Raw genomic sequence first — 20,565 nt, 5'->3', positions numbered from 1 at the left:
AACATATGATTAAACGGACAGTGATGAATTCACCAAAAGCGCACCGCCGGCTGACTGCTGCGGTTAGCCTGCCCCCCCCACACCCCCACCCACACTTCTCGTCTCTGGCGCTAAGAGAGGAAGCACTTCGAACTTGAAATGTGGCGGCGCTGGCCAAAAGCAAACAAATCAAAGTGGAAAGCGAAGAACCCGCTGACCGGGCGTAACGAAGAATCGACATTCATCAAGGAGGAGACTGTGCTGAGCGGTTGCGCCAGTTAGGCAGCACGAATATGCCAGCACTGTTTTTGATTGGGAGGAATGTCGGTGCCATTTGATTGTCATTGCTAGACAGATTTTTTTGGGCAGAATTTTCACAGCCATGCTTTGTTCAGCGGAAAGATTGGTGATGTTGGAAAGTCTGTGGCTTGGAATTGAAGCGGATTTACGTGGGATAGATAGATGTGAGACAACCCCTTTTCGTCAATGTGTGTTTGCTTTCAACATTTAGCTAGTAGCAGAGGCGCACATTTCACCATGACGTCCTTGGTCCACTGGTGAAAAGGACGTTTTTTTTTATCTAGAACTGCTTCATACAACAAAGAGGGTGCAGAAAGTTCTTAGGATTGAATGACTGTGTCTTTGTGTTGTCATATTTTGTCATTTAGTTTTTTTGTTGCTGTTTTGACTTTAAAATGGCGCCGCGAGAGTGGCTGCCTTTACAGCATCTCCCATATTTTTTTTCTACTTCTTCCTTTCCTTTCCTCTTCCTTTCATCACTTTGCTGCTGTGAAATGTCCACTGGGAGACTAATAAAGGCTAATCCAATCCAATCCATTTCTAAGCAACGATCAAAAGCTTTGTGAAAATAATAATTTCGGCAGGAAAACATTGCCTTTCTCTCATTGGATGACATCCAACAAATCACGGCAGCCGGTTGCGGCGTTTCCGCTGGCTGTTTGCCCTGGACGGAATGACAAGCAAAGCTGGACATGCAGATGCCAGTGAGTCAGACTTCCAGCTAAACTCGTTCACCCCAATTTTTGTTTTTGTTTTTTTCCGACCGAAGCGAACCCAAAACATGAGTCAGCAGTTTTAGTGGCTCATGAAGGATGATTAGATGTCCCTTTTCCTAACTATCTTTTAATAATAGTAATAGTAATAGTAGTAATAGTAATAGTAATAGTAATAGTAATAGTAATAGTAATAGTAATAGTAATAATAGTAATGGTAATAGCAGTGGTAGTAGTAGTGGTAATAGTAGTGGTAGTAGTAGTAGTAGTGGTGGTAGTAGTAGTAGTGGTGGTAGTAGTGGTAGTAGTAGTGGGTGTTGTAGTAGTAATGGTAGTAGTAGTGGTTGTAGTAGTGGTAGTAACGGTAGTAGCGGTAGTAGTCGTAATAATAATAATAATAATAATAATAATAATAATAATAATACATTTCATTTTTAAGCGCTTTTCAAAATTCTCAAGGTCACTTTACAGTCACACACATCAAGTTTTTCTGTGGGTGAGCAGCGGCAGCCACACGCGCCAGCGTTCACTCATCCCGGAAGAAACCCGGATATAATAGTAAGACAAATAGATAGAAAGGTAGCTAGCAAGCCAATAGATAGCTAATATTTTGACACCAGATTCTAATTTTTCGGGGAAGGACTTGGTTTGATGAATGACTGACCCGCCCCCCCCCCCCCCAAAAAAAAATAATAATAATATGTGGAGGGGGTTCATGACCCCACAGCTACGGTTTTGGCGGCGACACACGCACGCGCTTCTGTGTCTTTTGTGGTCTCCCACGACGGATCCATCCCGAAATTTTGAAAGACGTTCACTACCCGCGGGTGAGTGAACATTCCCCGCTTCAAAGCGAAAGCAAAACCCACAAGCATGGGAGGCGTGGGGGGGGGGGGGGGGGGTACGTGAACCCGTCGCTGTTTTATAGCCGTCGCTGACGGGTGGGTGATTACAAATCGAGTCAAAGACAAAATCGTAAACGGCAATTTGCAATCGTAATTAAACCACTATATTCCTAAAAAAAAAATGCGCCTTTGCCACTGTTTAGTATTAACCACATACAGTGAGACCTCAACTTACAAACACCTTATCTTACAAACTTTTTGTCTTACAAACGTCAAATTTCAGAAAATTAAACCTTATAATAAGCACTATTTCCATAATACACACCCACCACGGCTGGCGGAGTGATCTTCGGCGGAAGCACACGACCAAACAGCACCAACAGTCCTCATGTAATGCGCCTCTCTTTCCAAACAGCAATTCCCTATGACCTTCGACCTCCAACGCCATTCCATCAAGCCATAAATGACCATCACAAATGTAAATAAAGTGACTTTATGATACAATGCAGTGTATTTCTTTCATTACAATACAATAGCACATTTATTAGACATAGAATAAGGTATGTTGTGTGTAGTTTTTTAGGCTTATTTAGTTGAAAAGTATATTTTATGGAAACCCAGGAACGGATTATTCCCATTTTAATGGTTTCCTATGGGAAATTTTTTTTGAGATACACACTTTTCGCCTTACTCTGTCTGGGAACCAATTAATTTCGTGAGTTGAGGTCTCACTGTATTTTCATAAATATCTATTTGAGTTCTATTAGCTATTAGCTATATCTATTAGCTACCTAGCTTTCTATCTATTTGAGTGAACGATGGCGCGTGTGGCTGCCGCTGCTCACCCACAGAAAAACTGATCCTGTGACTGTAAAGTGACCTTGAGAGTTTTGGAAAGGCGCTTAGAAATGAAATGTATTATTATTATTATCATCATCATCATAAACTATAATCGCCATTTTATTCCTTGTAAAAATGTGTTCACATAATATCACAAACGCAACTCTCCAGATTAAAGCTTTTCCTCCATTGCTCACACTGCAGTGGAGCCTCGGGCACAGGCATTTTGCACCTTTTTTTTCTTCTTCTTCTTCTTCTTCTTGTGATGAATAATGACATCATCACTAAAAATTGTTGGAGTGAAGAAGAAGAAAAAAAAAAGCTAGAATGAAGAAGAAAAAAAATAAAAGAGCTGCGGGCGCGTCTGGCTTTGACAAAACACTCGTCTTCCTATTGCACTTTTTCCTCTCCCGGTTGTAATTACGGGTTTGCATGCAAGATGAATATTGTGCCAATAAATCGAAAATAATATAATATTGATAAAGTAAGACGGCAATAAATATCATAATTAATTAAATCCCAATAAATAAAATGACATCAAATATGTAATATTATTTGAAAATTCACCCTTGTTTCATTTATCAACATAAAGTTTAGGAGGAAAATCTATCATGAGTAGAACTTCTACAGCACAGGTGTCAAAGTCAAGGCCCGCGGGCCAAATCCGGCCCGCCACATCATTTTTTTCGGCCGGCGAAAGCAAATCAAACTTGTTAAATTCCATGATGATTGCTAAAATCTGAGCCACAATTTCATATTTTTGGATGTCAACCACAATAAAAGTCATTCTTGACTTCAGATTTGAAAACGAGTTATTCATTAATTTGCCGTGTGCTCTATATGTAATATTTGAAGGGATTTAAACATTCTAATTGGTTCCCCAAATTCATAACGGCCCTCGAGAGGAAACCATAACTACAATGTGGCCCGCGGCAAAAAATGACAGTAAAACAAAAATGGACTAGCTAGCCCGTGGCATTAGCCTGACCTGACCGCAGGTTGCGGGATGGCCTCCAGGTTTGCGGGCACTTGCACTCCTTTCTCCCATTCTTGCCTCCAAGGATCCGACAGCACATAAAAGTCGTCGAGGCCCATCTGAGCAGAGTCGGGAAGTTTCATGGCCGTGATGAAATCCGTACGAAACACCTGAAACCAGCACAAGGGGAATTCTTTTTTTTTTTTCAACCACAGAAACAAAACAAAACAAAACAAAAGGCCCAGATTTCACGATGACTAATTCCATTTATGACTTCAGTTCATTTACTTTGGTGATTTATTTATTTGTGTATTGATTTATTGATGTATTTATGTATGTATTTATTTGTGTATTTATTTATTCATCAATTTATGTATTTATTTCTATTAGCTATCTGGCAGGCTCGCTAGCTATCTAGGTGGCTATCTAGTAGTTTTAGGGCTACCTAGCTAACTGTCTATTATCTATCTATGGGCTATCTATTAGCTAGCTCACTAGCTTTCTATCTATTAGTTATACGGCTACCTAGCTAACTCTCTATCTATTAGCTAGCTTGCTATCTATTAGTTATACGGCAAGCCAGCTAACTGTCTATTAGCTATCTATTGGCTATCTATTAGCTAGCTAGCTTTCTATCTATTAGTTATACGGCTACCTAACTAACTGTCTATTAGCTAGTTTTCTATCTATTAGTTATATGGCTACCTAACTGTCTATTAGCAATCTATTGGCTATCTATTAGCTAGCTTTCTATCTATTAGTTATACGGCTACCTAACTAACTGTCTATTAGCAATCTATTGGCTATCTATTAGCTAGCTAGCTTTCTATCTATAGTTATACGGCTACCTAACTAACTGTCTATTAGCTATCTATTGGCTATCTATTAGCTAGCTAGCTTTCTATCTATTAGTTATACGGCTACCTAGCTAACTGTCTATTAGCTATCTATTAGCTAGCTAGCTTTCTATCTATTAGTTATACGGCTACCTAGCTAACTGTCTATTAGCTATCTATTGGCTATCTATTAGCTAGCTAGCTTTCTATCTATTAGTTATACGGGCACCTAGCTAACTGTCTATTAGCTATCTATTAGCTAGCTAGCTTTCTATCTATTAGTTATACGGCTACCTAATTCGTTTTTCACATAATTTTACATGATTTTTGGTAGTTAGTTGATTTAAGCAACAAAAAAAAACAACGAACAAACTGAGGAGCCATTTAGGAGCCAGAAGAGCCGGATCTTTTTAGAGAGTCGAGCCAAAAGAACCGGCTCTCTGAAAAGAGCCGGAATTCCCATCACTAGCGCATACGCCTGCGTGGGCCGAGTTGAACGTTGACATTTAATAAGCAGGAAGTCCACTTTCGCATCGGCGTGAACGCACCGCGACACACGATACTGACACCAGGTAACGCACCCACGCAGACACGTGCTTCGGACAACAGACGCGCTCGCACTGTACTCGCGCCGGTTTTACACGACTGAGTCACTTTCCCACAGAGGCCGGTGACAAAGTGCTCTAAGTGCTTTTTAAAGGCCAGCTGACGTTTCACGCCACACGCATGCAGTCGCGTTACTTTGACACTGGGAAAAAGAACAATTTTGACAGGGCGGCAATTTGGGTAATTAATTTTAATGCCCGTCTGCGGCATTTCGGGAGTGCTTTTGTGGTCGCTATTTATCTACGCCAGTAGGGGGCGTCGGCAAATGGCTTTTATTCAGACATTTGGGCGCCACTGACCTCATGTTTTTAGATTTTTAGTTTCTTGTTTCATCGCCGAATTTTAGCAATCTGCTCCACCCAAAAACAATGAAAAAGTATTTCCGTCAATTTAGCATCACTTGTTTAGCTAGTTGACATGGAGCGGAATCCATTTTCAATGGGATAAAGACACCTGGCTTCTACTTATAGAAATTGAATAATAATAACAATAATAATAATAATAATAATAATAATAATAATAATAATAATAATACATTTCATTTATAAGCGCCTTTCAAAACTATCAAGGTCACTTTACAAACACAGGATAAGATTTTTCTGTGGATGAGCAGCCGCAGCCACACGCACCAGCGTTCACTCAACCTGGAATAACTCAAAAAGATAGAAAGCTAGCTAACTAGCTAGCTAATCGATAGCAAGCTAGCTAGGTAGCTAATATGTTCCCTGACTCAAACAGCTAGCTAGCAAGCTAGCTAAAAGATAGATAGCTAGCTAATAGCGAGCTAGCTAGCCAGACAGGTAATAACTAGCTAGTCAGACAGCTAATAGCTAGCTAGCCAGACAGCTAATAGATAGCGAGCCAGACAGTTAATAGCTAGCAAACCTGATAGCTAATAGATAGCTAGCCAGACAGCTAATAGATAGCTAGCCAGACAGCTAATAGCTAGCGAGCCAGACAGCTAATAGCTAGCGAGCCAGATAGCTAATAGATAGATAATAGAGAGCTAGCTAGACAGCTAATAGAGAGCTAGCTAGACAGCTAATAGATAGCTATCTATGTAGCTAATAGATAGCAAGCTATATAGCTAATAGATATCTAGCTACATAGCTAATAGATAGCTAGCTATATAGCTTATAGATAGCTATATAGCTAATAGATATCTAGCTACATAGCTAATAGATAGCTAGCTATATAGCTTATAGATAGCTATATAGCTAATAGATAGATAGCTATATAGCTAATAGATAGCAAGCTAGCTATATAGCTCATAGCTAGCTAGCTACATAGCTAGTTTCCTTGACTTGAAGATTGCATCGGTAAATTAACTTTATCAATTGACTTTTTTAATCTCGTTTAACAAATTATTGTGAATTCTGAACTGCAATGTGACTCAAATTTATGTCGAAGACTGATTAAGGCATTATTGCGAAGGATCATCGTCATGGTGACCCAACACAACGTCACAGCAGATGTCGCCACTCCGATGGAGGAGGCTAATTTTAGCGTGAGGAGCTCAAAAGGTCCACGGGAGGTGTGCGAGTAATGAAAAAGCTAATATTAATGGCCACAAAAGAGCAGCGTGGCGCCGTGCGGCTTTTTAACATTTAATTTTGAAGCCTTCAAACCTTAAGAATGTCTTGAAAAATGAATTTATAGCAACTACGTACTTTGGATCTGGAACCCAAATTCACATGTCGAGCTAGCTACCTAGGTAGCTAGCTATTTGCTCTCCATTTGCTATCTATTAGCTAGCTACCTAGCTGGCTACGTATTTGCGATCCATTTGCTATCTCTTTGCTAACTATTAGCTATCTGGCTAGCTAGCTAGCCATATAGCTGGCTATTTATTAGCTATATGGCTGTCTAGCTAGTTAGCCAACTGTCTAGCGAGCTATCTATTAGCTATATGTTAGCAAGCTGGCTTTCTATCTATTTGAGTTACTTCCGCGTTGAGTGAACACTGGTAAGGATATATATACAGGTCCGAAACTACCAGCAAAAGATTTTAGTTCGCTGACGAAGCCTCTTGGATAAGAAGGGAAACGTCCGACGCCTTCAAAGAAGTACAGATGACGGCTGAAGAAATCTTCTCATCAATAATAATAATAATAATAATAATAATAATAATAATAATAATAATAATAATAATAATATTAAATTAAATTAAATAAATTAAATTAAATTAAATTAATAACAATAACAACAAAATTAAGCATCCAAGAACAGCTTGTCAATCAAAACCGTTTTTTTTCTTCTTCTCCTCGTCACCTATTAGCATGAATGAAAGGAATCGCATGCTAGTCCTTTGAGTTCTTTCCCCGCCGCCAGAAAGAATCACGATACACTAAAAGCCGTCAATGGACATAAAAAGCCGGCTTAGAAACATGAATGGGATTTCCTCCTCGGGATGGCAAAATGTCACATCCTGCCACTGGAGCTAGCTCGTTAGCGACACGCAGCCAAACGCGTTCAAAGAAATGCGAAAAAGGATGAGGAATAAATAAATAAAGATATTGGCAGATGTGCCACAAGCTCAAAAAGGGAAATTGGGATCGTGCTCGCAAATGGATGTTTGCACCTGTGGTGATGTGGTATTCATTGGGGTACACATTAGCTTTAAAGGACAACCGACACCTTGGGACAAGTTGCGTCCATAATTTGTAAAATCACTTCAAATGACTTCTACTGAGTGCATTTTACAAAGATTCCACCGCATGTTGCTATATTTTACATTCAAAAACTCGCGCTGAATATTCAGGAAGTCTTGTTTTCCAGTTGATGACGATGCCCTAAGTGACATCACGGAGGGAACGCCCCTGGCAAATCCAATCCAATCCAATCCAATCCAATCCAATCCAATAAATAATGCAATAATTGTGTGTCGCACCAAGACTACTATTTGATACTAGTTGACACAAATTCCCAGCAGACAAATCAACCCATTTCCAACGGAGCTTGTGCGCCATCTTGTGCATTTTCTGGGATGCTACATTGGAGTTCTGACGCCTCAAAATGATCCATTAGGACTTCTTTAATCGATTGCAAACATGTATGCTTTCCTCTTCAGAACTATTTGAATCATATTCATAACTGCATGAGTAACAAGAAAGCATCCTCTCCGAATCTGAACTCTCTGAAGCCATTGTTTTGATTCTGGAGCAAGGCAGTTTGTGAAGGAGTATCCTGGGGTGACGTCACAAAAAGGGGGTGGGACCTTCTGAATCCCCTCCCCCCCAGTTTCTAGCTCATTTTGTGGCAGTTTTGGGAAGTCATTTTTATTGTTGTTTTGAATTTGACTAAAAATATCAGCCTGCGTGTTATGGGTAGTTTAGATGCTATAAAACGTTTTTCTGATCTCAGTTAGGAAACATAAAAATGGCGTCGGTTGTCCTTTAATGCGATTAAAAAAAAAAACTAATCGTAAACATTAAATTGAACCCGGAATCCTAAACTAACATGCTAACATGAGACTTAAAATTAAAACCGTAAATCTGTTTTGAAACCGCATCACAAGCTTGAAACCCTATTTTGGGATAGCTGGGCTGCTCGGTGCGAAGGCAGCGTGACGACATGAATATGAAGCAGAGTCGGGTACGAGTGGAGAACGTAAGAGAGCGAGTGTGAGGCAGCAAACGCGCTCTGAAAACCTACAAAGAAAAAAAAGTGGGTCACTGAAAAGCTCGATAATGAAGGAGACTTTAGAGACCCCCCCCCCCCCACCCCACCCCGCCATTTTCTCCCCTCACTTATTTGGAGCGCGGTGTAAATAGATAAACGTGCAAATAAATGCGAGAAAGAAGATGTGACCCACTTATGGAAACTGGTGCTTTCAAAATAAAAATTAACAGATACTCAAAACACTGAGCTTGCTAACCGCCTAACCTACTGAATAACTACGGTGTATAAACAAAATAACTATTTAGCGGAAAACCCGCATAAATAACTGCTTAAAATAGCTAGCTTGCGCATGCTTTGCGTCACCATTTGACAATTTAACAAGCTAAATAATCATTTAGTTAGCTTTCATATAGCTGACTGGCTAACTAACTGTTTGGCATGGTAATTAATGTCTAGCTATCAAACCAAGTGACACGATATTTAGCTAGCTATGTAACTAATACAATCACTACGTCGCATACTCGTACTATACTATAGCGAGCTAACACTAGCTAGCTGGTTTCGGACATCACCATCAAACAAAATAATAAACTACATAGCAAGCCAAGTACTTGACAGCATAGCATATTAACTAACTGCTGAGCGTGCTAGCAAGCTAGCTAACACTTTAGCTAGCCCGTTTGCGACATCGCCACCAAAAAAAAAATAATGAACTACATAGCAAGCCAAGTATTTGACAGCATAGCATATTAACTAACTGCTGAGCTTGCTAGCTAGCACGCTAGCTAACACTATAGCTAGCCCGTTTGCGACATCGCAACCAAAAAAAATAATGAACTACATAGCAAGCCAAGTATTTGACAGCATAGCATATTAACTAACTGCTGAGCGTGCTAGCAAGCTAGCTAACACTTTAGCTAGCCCGTTTGCGACATCGCAACCAAAAAAAATAATGAACTACATAGCAAGCCAAGTGCTTGACAGCATAGCATATTAACTAACTGCTGAGCGTGCTAGCAAGCTAGCTAACACTTTAGCTAGCCCGTTTGCGACATCTCCACCGAACAAAATAATAAACGGCATAGCAAGCCAAGTATTTGACAGCATAGCATATTAACTAATCGCCGCGCTTGCTAGCTAGCTAGCTAACAAAGTAGTTAACGATTACTAACTCCTCACCAACTAGCTAGCCTCCGAGAACTATTGACCTATTTATGCGTGTTTGTGTGTGTCCAAATTGACGACGTTGTTGCCATGTTTTGACAAGTGTCAACGCTTCCCGGCGGGTAATAAACAAAAAGGACATTTCCCCCAAGACCATCTTGAATTACAGACACACACACACACACACACACACACACACACACACACACACACACACACACACACACGCTGCCAGTAAAGCGTCGACCGCAAAAAGTGAACAGCGACTGCCTGTAGATATCCGAAACGGTCGTAAACAAAGCAGCTATGTTGTCGGCCTTTGAGGAAAAAAGCTCCAGTTGAGGACGAGGAAGAAACAGACACTTAGCTTAGCTTAGCTTAGCAACTGCTAATCGCTTTCAGTTTAAAGTTATTTTGGTCAATTGTTTTCCTTCAAGCCACAGTGCGTCCTTCGCGGCAAGCGTTTTTTTCCGCTTCTTAGTCATTTTAGAGTCCTCCGGGACTGCTTGAGAAGACCGCTCACGGCGACCGCTCGAGCAACCTGCCACTTTGTCCGACCGCGCCGTGCCGGCCGGCGAAAACCAACGTATTGGTTTTGGACATGGCAGGTTGGGCCAGTTAAACGCGAGTGTGCCTAAAAACCCTAATCAAAGACTCAAAGCCCTTTTTGAAAACTCAATTGGAAACCTGAACATTGGCGAAGAACCCAAACATGAAATCTCGGCTAAAAACCTTAAATCTAGCTTGAAATTCAGTCTTAAAACCCTTATCCTAATTCAAAAATGCTAATTTGATTGGGGAAATCCATCCTAGATGGAAATCCTAATCCTCATTTGAAACCCTAACCAAGTCCTAGAACTGGAATTTGAAACCCTAACGCATGCTTAAAAACCTACATTTGAAACCAAGTCTTAGAAGAGGAATTTGAAACCCTAACACATGCTTAAAAACCTACATTTGAAACCTTAACCAAGTCTTAGAACTGAAATTTGAAACCCTAACACATGCCTAAAAACCTTAATTTGAAACCTTAACCAAGTCTTAGAACTGGAATTTGAAACCCTAACACATGCTTAAAAACCTACATTTGAAACCTTAACCAAGTCTTAGAACTGGAATTTGAAACCCTAACACATGCTTAAAAACCTACATTTGAAACCTTAACCAAGTCTTAGAACTGAAATTTGAAACCCTAACACATGCCTAAAAACCTTAATTTGAAACCTTAACCAAGTCTTAGAACTGGAATTTGAAACCCTAACACATGCCTAAAAACCTACATTTGAAACCTTAACCAAGTCTTAGAACTGGAATTTGAAACCCTAACACATGCTTAAAAATCTTCATTTGAAACCTTAACCAAGTCTAAGAACTGGAATTTGAAACCCTAACACGGGCTTAAAAACCTTCATTTGAATCCTGAACCAAGTTTTAGAACTGGAATTTGAAACCCTAACACATGCTTAAAAACCTACATTTGAAACCTTAACCAAGTCTTAGAACTGAAATTTGAAACCCTAACACATGCCTAAAAACCTTAATTTGAAACCTTAACCAAGTCTTAGAACTGGAATTTGAAACCCTAACACATGCTTAAAAACCTACATTTGAAACCTTAACCAAGTCTTAGAAATGGAATTTGAAACCCTAACGCATGCTTAAAAACCTTAATTTGAGACCCTAACCAAGTCTTAGAACTGGAATTTGAAACCCTAACACGTGCCTCAAAACCTTCATTTGAAACCTTCACCAAGTCATAGAACTGGAATTTGAAACCCTAACGCATGCTTTGAACCATCATTTGAAACCTTAACCAAGTCTTAGAACTGGAATTTGAAAGCCTAACGCATGCTTAAAAACCTTAATTTGAAACCCTAACCAAGTCTTAGAAATGGAATTTGAAACCCTAACACGTGCCTCAAAACCTTCATTTGAAACCTTCACCAAGTCATAGAACTGGAATTTGAAACCCTAACGCATGCTTTGAACCATCATTTGAAACCTTAACCAAGTCTTAGAACTGGAATTTGAAAGCCTAACGCATGCTTAAAAACCTTAATTTGAAACCCTAACCAAGTCTTAGAACTGGAATTTGAAACCCTAACACGTGCTTATAGAACCATCATTTGAAACCTTAACCAAGACGGCATAATTGAAAGTCTTGAAAAAGGTGTTCAGGTTGTCCCTCACCTCCGAATGCTTCTTGTGCTGATGTCGTACCCACGTGATGCTGGTTGCCACGTTTTTGGACGACCTGGACCATGACGTCACCTGACCTGCAAAAACATCAAAAGATAGCTGAGCTAATGCCGAGCAGCTAGCTAGCGCGTAAAGCTAACGTAGCATCGAACCTTTTTAACTCACATAAGAGATCAAAATCAACGTCGTTTGTTCACAAAAAGCGACTGGACAATCGGCAACTAATTGCTTCGCACGTGCGAATTTGTTCCGACAAGTCAAATCGGGTGTTTGCAGAAGTGAAGGAAAATATGTTGAGTGGGAGGTAACGTGCACGCACGCGCACGCGCGACACGTGCTAATGATCACCCACACGCATACACGTCGCCTCCATTAAAGTGACTGTCACATCCTTTCAGAGAAATAAATAAAGACATAAATCAATAAACAAATAAATAGATATGTAAAAGAAATACATAAATGCATACACAAATAAATAATTACATAAATAACTAAATGCATATACAAATAAGTTAAATAATTAAATTAGTTAATTAATTACATAAATTAGAAACAAAAAAATAATTATTCATTAATACAGAAATGTAATGAAAAATTATTTTTATGGTTGAGGACATAAAATAAAAAAGAAATTAAAGTAAAAAAATGGTTTAAAATGGCATAAAAATTTTAAGTTAAAAAATGGAAAGCATAAATTGGACTTGAGAGTTTTGAAATGCATTTATAAATAAAACGTATTTAAAATTTAAAATTGTAAAAATTGTAAAAATTATTAAAATTGTAAAATGTAAAATGGACAATGTAAAATGGACAATGTAAAATGTAAACTTTAAACTTATTATTTAATTTTAAATTTTAAATTTTATATTTTAAATTTTAAATTTTACATTTTACATTTTACATTTTTAATTTTTAATTTAAACAAATAAATTTAAAATTTAAAATTTAAAATTTAAAATTTAAAATTTAAAATTTAAAATTTAAAATTTAAAATTTAAAATTGTAAGATTATTATTATTATTATTAAGAAGCTTGTGAGAATATTTTTTTGAAAAACTACCTTCTACCAACTAAAAATGATCAACTCTAAAACAAAAAAAAAGAGAATATATATATATATATATATATATATATATATATATATATATATATATATATATATATATATATATATATATATATATATATATATATATATATATATATTTTTTTTTTTTTTTTTTCAAATCATGACAAAATTCTTGTGCATCCAGACAGAAAATAAAACGCGAAATGTGTTTTAGGTGCGTTAAAAAAGAAACTTACTGTCGGTGGTATCCGAGTCGTTGCTGCTGGTGGAATATTTCCTCCTCTTTGTCTCGACCTCCATCTACCGGGACATTGACCATGAACACAACACACACACACACACACACACACACACACACACACACACATATGAATACACATAAATCAAAGGATCAATACCATATGACGACAGATTGAAGATGTAATCTTACGCATACAATACATATAATAATAATAATAATAATAATAATAATAATAATAATAATAATAATAATAATAATAATAATACATTTCATTTATAAGCGCCTTTCAAAACTCTCATGGTCACTTTACAGTCACAGGACAAGTTTTTCTGTGGGTGAGCAGCAGCAGCCACACGTGCCAGCGTTCACTCAACCCGGAATAACACAAATAAATAGAAAGCTAGCTAGATAGCTAATAGATTGCTAGATAGCTAATGTGTTTACTGACTCAAATAGTTGGCTCGCTAAATAGACAGCTAATAGCTAGCCAGACAGCAAATAGCTAGCCATACAGCTAATAGCTAGCCAGATAGCTAGCTAATAGCTCTAGTGATAGATAGCTAATAGCTAGCCAGATATATGGCTAATAGCTAGCTATATAGCTAATAGCTAGCTATATGGCTAATAGCTAGCCAGATAGATAGCTAACAGCTAGCTAGATAGATAGCTAATAGCTACATAGCAAACCAGATGGATAGCAAGCTAGCTTGCTAATAGCTGGCTAGCTAGATAGCTAATATGTTTCCTGACTAGCAAATAGATAGCTAATAGCTAGTGAATAGATAGCTATTAGCTAGCAAATAAATAGCTAATAGCTAGCGAATAGATAGCATCAGCGAGCAAATAGAAGGCCATTAGCTAGCGAATAGATAGCAAAGAGCCAAGGAACAGATAGCTAATAGCTAGCGAATAGATAGCTAATACCTAGCGAATATATAGCTATAAAATAAGAACCGTGAAATTAATCATCGACAAATTAGCGAATAATTCTTGCATTTTAAACACATAACCCAGAAATACAACATGACTTTTCTCTTTTTGTAAACAAGGAAAAAAAAAGGTCTGAATATTCTGCCTGTAATTCTTCTCTTTATAATCTCTTACACCCCCCCCCCTATTTATCATTATTTAATAATATCCAGATTAATATTTGAAACCCTCATTATCATAAACTTGAACACAAACGTACACCGTGTACATTCCGGAACGACGTTCCTTCCTCTAACCCCTCCTCCCCCTTCCGCTTGATCTTCATCTTCCTCCTCTTCCTCAGTTTGTCATTGCACCACGTGGTGGTCCATACCCCCTTTTTTTTCCAACCAATCACAGGACAGCAGGCGTTCATACATAACACGCAGACACACGTGTACACTGTATGTACACATGTGAGTTGCATGATGGGACAAGGGATGAAAGGATGAAGGCCTGGAAACAACATATTACCACATAGGACCCTCGGGGGGGGGGGGGGGTATGTAACACACACACACACACACACACACACACACACACACACACACACTATGACTCATCTCCAATTTTGGAGCCAGCGGGAGGGGGTGTGATGATGGCTCACCAACGGGAACATTTGAAGTCTCCCGACAATTGTGCTTTTATTGATTAAAAAAAAAAAAAGATGGCCTCCATTTAATCCATAACTGTTTTTTTTTTTCCAATCATAAAACGCATTCACTGCCATTCACAAATTTATTCGGGAATTTAAAAGCATGACGTAGAGCCCCATTCTCGAATTTGTGTTTTTTTTTTTTTTTCATGCTTGGGTGCCGATCAAGCGTTGGCCTGACCTCTGGCAATGTTTTTCCACTCCACAAGGGGGTAGCATTTCTTTTTTTTTTTTTTTTTTGGTCATGTTAGCACTTTGTTACAGCTTCAGTTGTCGTTAAAACGTTATATAAATCAATATGTATGTATTGTATTAGATTTTGTACAGCTGCCCCCATTTCAAGTTCATATAACTCCCGCCCCATATAACTTAGGAATTAACTCTTTTTTTTGTCATAAAAGAAGAAAGTTTAAGGTTTTTAACACCGAATTGAATGTTTATGTAGTCCTCCAACTCAATATTCTGTGAGTTTGGCAATTTTAAGTGAAAATAACAATAATTTTTCCATAATAATTCCATAATAATTTTTCAATAAAATGTCCAATTTGCAGATTTCGGATGATTGGTGCTAGCTTTTGCTCTATTGATATGGGGAAAGGTGCTGCAGTCACTACCATACAAGAATTAGAGGTAAACAACCCCCCCCCCCCCCCGTGCCCCCAGCCCTAATACACCCTCCCTCGTCTTCTTCCTCCAAAGCCTGCCGGATCTGCACAGCACGAAGCAGCAGCAGCAGCAGCAGAACGACAAGGAGAAGGAGGCAAGGGTAGAGGGGGTTGCTCTAATTCCAAGATGGGTGTGTGTGTGTGTGCACGTGCGTGCGAGTCCAAGTGTATGTGTGGTGGGGTGTTCTGCCTTCCTAAAAGCACCCCCCCCCCATTCACACACACTCCCCAATCTATGCAATGGAACCTGCAATTCCTCCGAGGATTGTAAAGGTGCACTTCTCCACTCCATCGCGCATGCGCACTACATCTCACTCACTATCTGGCAAGTTACAACCCCCCCAAGTTCAGTTACGCTGTATTGAATGTTCATGTCGCTCTAAAACTCATTATTTTGTAGCTCCTAAACACATTTTTACACATAATCTGGCAGTGAATGAGTTAAACGCTTTACTTCACACACAATTGGATTGGATTTGCCTTATGACGTCACATTACAACTTTAAGATGGCCATATAATAATGTGCAGCCATTTTAATAGGCTTCATCAGAATCGCTCCGGTACACCTCAAACCGCGATGTTTGTGACATAATAATAATAATAATAATAATAATAATAATAATAATAATAATAATAATAATTTCCAAGCGCCTCGTGCTTTTAACGTTTACAGTGATAGAACGCACTCATAAAAGGGGGTGTGTATCTTGTGTTGTTTGGGTGGGGGGGGTGCGCCTGCGTACTAGCAACATGTGCATTTCCTCTTTAAATGTGTTATTTGCATCACACCCCTTCGCACGCGTAATAAGTAGGATGGCGAATTGCTACATCGGAAGCATGAACCGCATTACGTTCGCATACCGTTACGTTCACAAAATAAAGCATAATAAAGGGGTACTTGCCATATTCTTCTGGGGAGGGGGGTCACGCCGATTAGGAGACCATTAGGATCCAAGCACATGTAAATGTTGTTCCTCTGGGTAAACTTCCACGTTGGGTTGACAGGAGCCTTCCCCCTCCCACCCACTTTGACAGCTTGGAGGAAAAAAAAATAAAATAAAAGAAATACACATAAAATTCACAAAAGCCTCTACAAAATAAGAGTAAGGAGGGATGAAAAAGTCAGCCGGAGTAGCTCCGGGTTACGGTGCAGCGGGGCCGGGGTGTCGCCGCCACCGTAGCCGCGTTTCAGTACGCGCTGAGCGGCTTCCAGTGTACGACATGCCGCTCAGTGGAAAAAATCATGTCGCATTTTTTTCACGGCCAAAAATAGTTTGAAAAATGAAGGTTCTCCCCCCAAAAATTGCAATCCAGTTTGTTTCGCAATCCTCTTCTTCTGCTTCTTTCCAAAACACTACCAGGATACCACCGTCCCCCTCGTCCCTCTCTAGCCGGCCCGCACGGTGTTGGACTCGGCTACGCACAAGATGAACGTCCCCTCCGTCCGGCACGCTCCTCCTTTAAAAAAAAAGGAGGGAGAGAGAGTGAGGGAGAGAGACCAAACAAATGTGGAGGAGGAATAAGAGCGGTGGAGCTTCAGCTTGAAAACTCTTTTGGCGCCATATTTATGGCGTACTTTGAATTGAACAAGCACGGCGGTGGCACTTCCTCGTCTTGTCGTAGCTGAGATGCGAGCGCCCCCTACGGGAAGGCGATGTAACTTCGAGTAAACACGTCATACCCCTACAGGAAAAGGGGAACAAAATGTACTAATACGTTCACGGGTAATTGTATTAAGCTGTTTTACTGCTGGATGAATGACAAACACGGATTTATTCTTCACCTTCTACCGAAGTCTTATTTTACTCATTTATGCTATTATATGTGCCTCTTCTGTTTAGTTTTTTTGGGGACATATCTCAAAACTTGGCATTTGAACGTAGGGGTGTCGATTTTTTTTCCCACGACAGTAAATGCATATCGTCCTTAGTCCTCTGAGGTGTTATGGTCTCATTGAAGGGTTCTAAAGTCAACATAAAACTATATTATGCATTAATTTTATGTACATATTTAACCTTGGGAAAGGACAAACTTGGACAATTGCCAGGCATCCAATTAAATCGCAGCAATGTCGTCAACTACGCTGCGTCGTGATGTAAAATCCAGCGTAGACATTTTTGACGTTATTTTCTTCCACCTCGGGAAGTGGCATAGTGCAAAATATTAGGGACAGATCTCAGGATGATGTAATGACCCTCCCCTACCGCTGTCCCCTACTTAATGTTTCTCATTTCCCCCGCAGTTAATGTTTGTGCTTGCTTTCCCGGGCGTTAAGATCAGGAGATGTCGTTAATATTTGTTAACGGTGAGAATGATAAGCCATTTGAGACATTTCTGTGATTAAGAGTTATATAAATACACTTGGCTTGACTTAACTCTCGTGAGATTTCAGTTTACCATGCGGTAGCTTCGATGAGTACTGTACGTAGTTTTGTTTTGACAGTGGTTACGTTCTTCTGAAACTTACAAAGTGGAACAGCTTTCCATTTTTTGTAATAATGCTATATTTTTACTGTATGCCTAAAAATCGATCACATTCTTAAATAACAATCAAGCTAAATATCACAAATTTCTTGTTCTAAACGTATTTAATCTTTACATTTACGCTTCGACGCAACCTATCACTCTTGTAGTACTCTTTCCCACCACTGAATGCCGCTGTGTCCCAAAGTGCAGAGGAATAAACAAATCCGGGTAACTCTTCCAAAACCGGAAACCGCCTTCCTTGACCAACAGCGTACTCGTTTTTTTTGCCCACGCTTCGGATTCTCTTCGCTATGTCGTCGTCCGACGTAAATGATTTTATCCAACAAAACCGTGCAGTGGCCGACCAAGTGGACGCCCACAGGGGACATTGGGAGAGCGAAAAACACTGGATGCCCAGAAGGGAGTTTATACTGCGTAATATGAGCGACTTTGAAGGCGAATTGCAAATGAACCAGTTGCTTTCCCTTTCAATGGTGTGGGCCAACAACGTCTTCCTCGGCTGCCGGTACATAAGTCCATTTGTAACCTTATAAATTTGTAGTCTTATAACAGTTCAAATTTACTTACCTCTGAAAATGTCCTGCTTGCAACGCATTTGATTCGTTTGATCGGCTCAGCATCCAGCACGAAGGCCTATTAGTTGTGTAGCTCTTTGCAGAGTTGGGGAAAATAGCGGCCCTCGAGAACCAGCTGTAAAAAACAATGACTAAGAAAATTCACTTGACGCGATTAAACTGCCAGCATTAAACTGTTAAATCAAGAATAACGACTCCAGGCGTGCTCAAATAGTTTAAATGAGTTATTTTGGTGGATTCCTCGTTTGTCCCCTCAACCCAAAACAACTACAGTATTCCCTCGTTTCTCGCGATTAATGGGGACCCGGACCATCCGCAATAGACGAAAATCCGCGAAATAGAGTTACATCATAACGCACATTGTAAAACAAACTACATAGCCAATCCACATGGCTGTAAACAATGAGATACCGTGGTGTCATTGGGTGACGTCAGATCTGGGAACCAATCAAGCTACAGCTATGTACAAAATCAAAGTTATTTGGCATTTTTGGTTAATTCTGAACATTTTTCCCCTGGAAAAAAAACCCCATGATGCAGTGAAACCGCAAAGTAGTGAAGATCACTATAGTCTTTGTTGCTCACCTGTGGAATGATGGGACGTGTACGCTCTACTGCCCCTATTAGCCATAAACGGAAATGCTTTTTGGTATCTGAGGGAAATCACTGTATATATATCAATAAATGTATATACAATTATCTTAATACACATACATTTTGAATTTGGGGGGGAGGGATTCTGGTGAAATGCTTTTTGGTATCTGATCAAAATCACTGTATATAAATAAAATATATTAATATAGTTCTTTTAATACAAACATAAATTTTGAATTTTGGGTTGGAAATTCTAGCTAACATATCAAGTTTTATCCCGTGCTTTGTGGCAGGTACAGCACGGACCTCCTTGATAAAGTTAAACAAATGGCCGAGGGTATCGAGGTGGAGGACGCCCCCATTTTTAAGACAAGAGATGAAATTATGAAGCAGCAGCAGGTAGAGCCCAGCTTTTGCATATTAAAATATTATATGCATATATTATAAAGAATATCTGCTTGATGTTTTTCTTTGCTTACAGGGCAGATGATGGATTCGTTTTGCTGTTGGGAACAAAAAGGACGCTCATGTTTGTTTTAACAATATATTTTTTTTTATGAATTAATGCATAATATCAGTAATTTGGGGGATTTCAACTGTCATTTTATCTCAATTTTGTAGTGTACTCATTTTTTATTGTTATTAAATTGATGAAAAATGACCTATTTTAAATTTATTTCAACATAAAAAAATGACTTCTGGAATTACAGTGATACCTTGGTTTACGAACCCCTTGGCTTACGAACTTTTTGGTTTACGAACGTTACATTTATGAAAATCTTACCTTGGCATACAAACTATTTTTCGGGATACACACATAGCTGCCACAATGAGTGATGTCTTTCACCAACGAGCCCGTTCTAACAACAAAATGGCAGCTGACTGTTTTTGTCCTCTATTCCCCGCCTCCAGTCTTCGTTTAAAGCTACGTCATTGGTCAAGAACGCAGCAGTGAGGCGAGGTGGTTTAAACATTAGAGACAGGACGACAGTGAGTTTCAACTTTGATAGTTCAAATGCAGAGTGTAGACTGCAGGGTTAAAATTGCCATCAACTAGGCTCCACAAACAACCCGCACAAGCCATCTGTACACTTGATGCAAAAAGCGATCAACCCAGCTAAACAGAACACAAGTGATGAGGAACTAGGTAAAATTATCGCAGTGAAAGGACCTACAAGGGATCATTCTTCAAGATGGTGAAAGAAGGAGGCTACGTTCCTCATCAAGTGT

The 20,565-nt window shown here is 39.2% G+C and overlaps 2 protein-coding genes across 4 annotated transcripts in view; one reads left to right on the top strand and one right to left on the bottom strand.

Moving 5' to 3' along the window:
• Positions 1-17,276, bottom strand: part of jade2 (jade family PHD finger 2) — a 49,263-nt gene extending 31,987 nt beyond the window's left edge. For 2 of the 3 annotated variants that reach the window (XR_016117951.1, XM_089017750.1), the window contains exons 1-4: positions 16,582-17,274; positions 13,385-13,448; positions 12,071-12,156; positions 3,666-3,823 (exon numbers count right to left, since the gene is read on the bottom strand). Coding sequence is in view for 1 of the 3 variants with exons in the window: in XM_089017750.1 (XP_088873876.1) it covers positions 3,666-3,823; positions 12,071-12,156; positions 13,385-13,448; positions 16,582-16,584 (311 nt within the window). In the remaining 2 variants the exon portion in view is untranslated. Of the gene's footprint in view, positions 1-3,665; positions 3,824-12,070; positions 12,157-13,384; positions 13,449-16,581 lie in introns of all 3 variants that reach the window. The other variant, XR_016117952.1, reaches the window with a different exon arrangement.
• Positions 17,277-18,404: 1,128 nt separating this feature from the next.
• Positions 18,405-19,996, top strand: xtbd1 (XRN2 binding domain containing 1). Its single transcript, XM_089017181.1, has 3 exons — positions 18,405-18,671; positions 19,629-19,734; positions 19,817-19,996. Exons 1-3 carry the CDS (start codon positions 18,457-18,459, stop codon positions 19,823-19,825), a joined length of 330 nt encoding a protein of 109 aa, XP_088873307.1. The 5' UTR covers positions 18,405-18,456; the 3' UTR covers positions 19,826-19,996.
• The last annotated feature ends 569 nt before the right edge of the window (positions 19,997-20,565 follow it).

This window comes from Hippocampus bargibanti, linkage group LG16 (genome assembly GCF_051943395.1).
Source record: "Hippocampus bargibanti isolate YZ-2025 linkage group LG16, ASM5194339v1, whole genome shotgun sequence".
Lineage (NCBI taxonomy): Eukaryota > Metazoa > Chordata > Actinopteri > Syngnathiformes > Syngnathidae > Hippocampus > Hippocampus bargibanti.
This window is presented reverse-complemented; position numbering and strand designations above follow the sequence as displayed.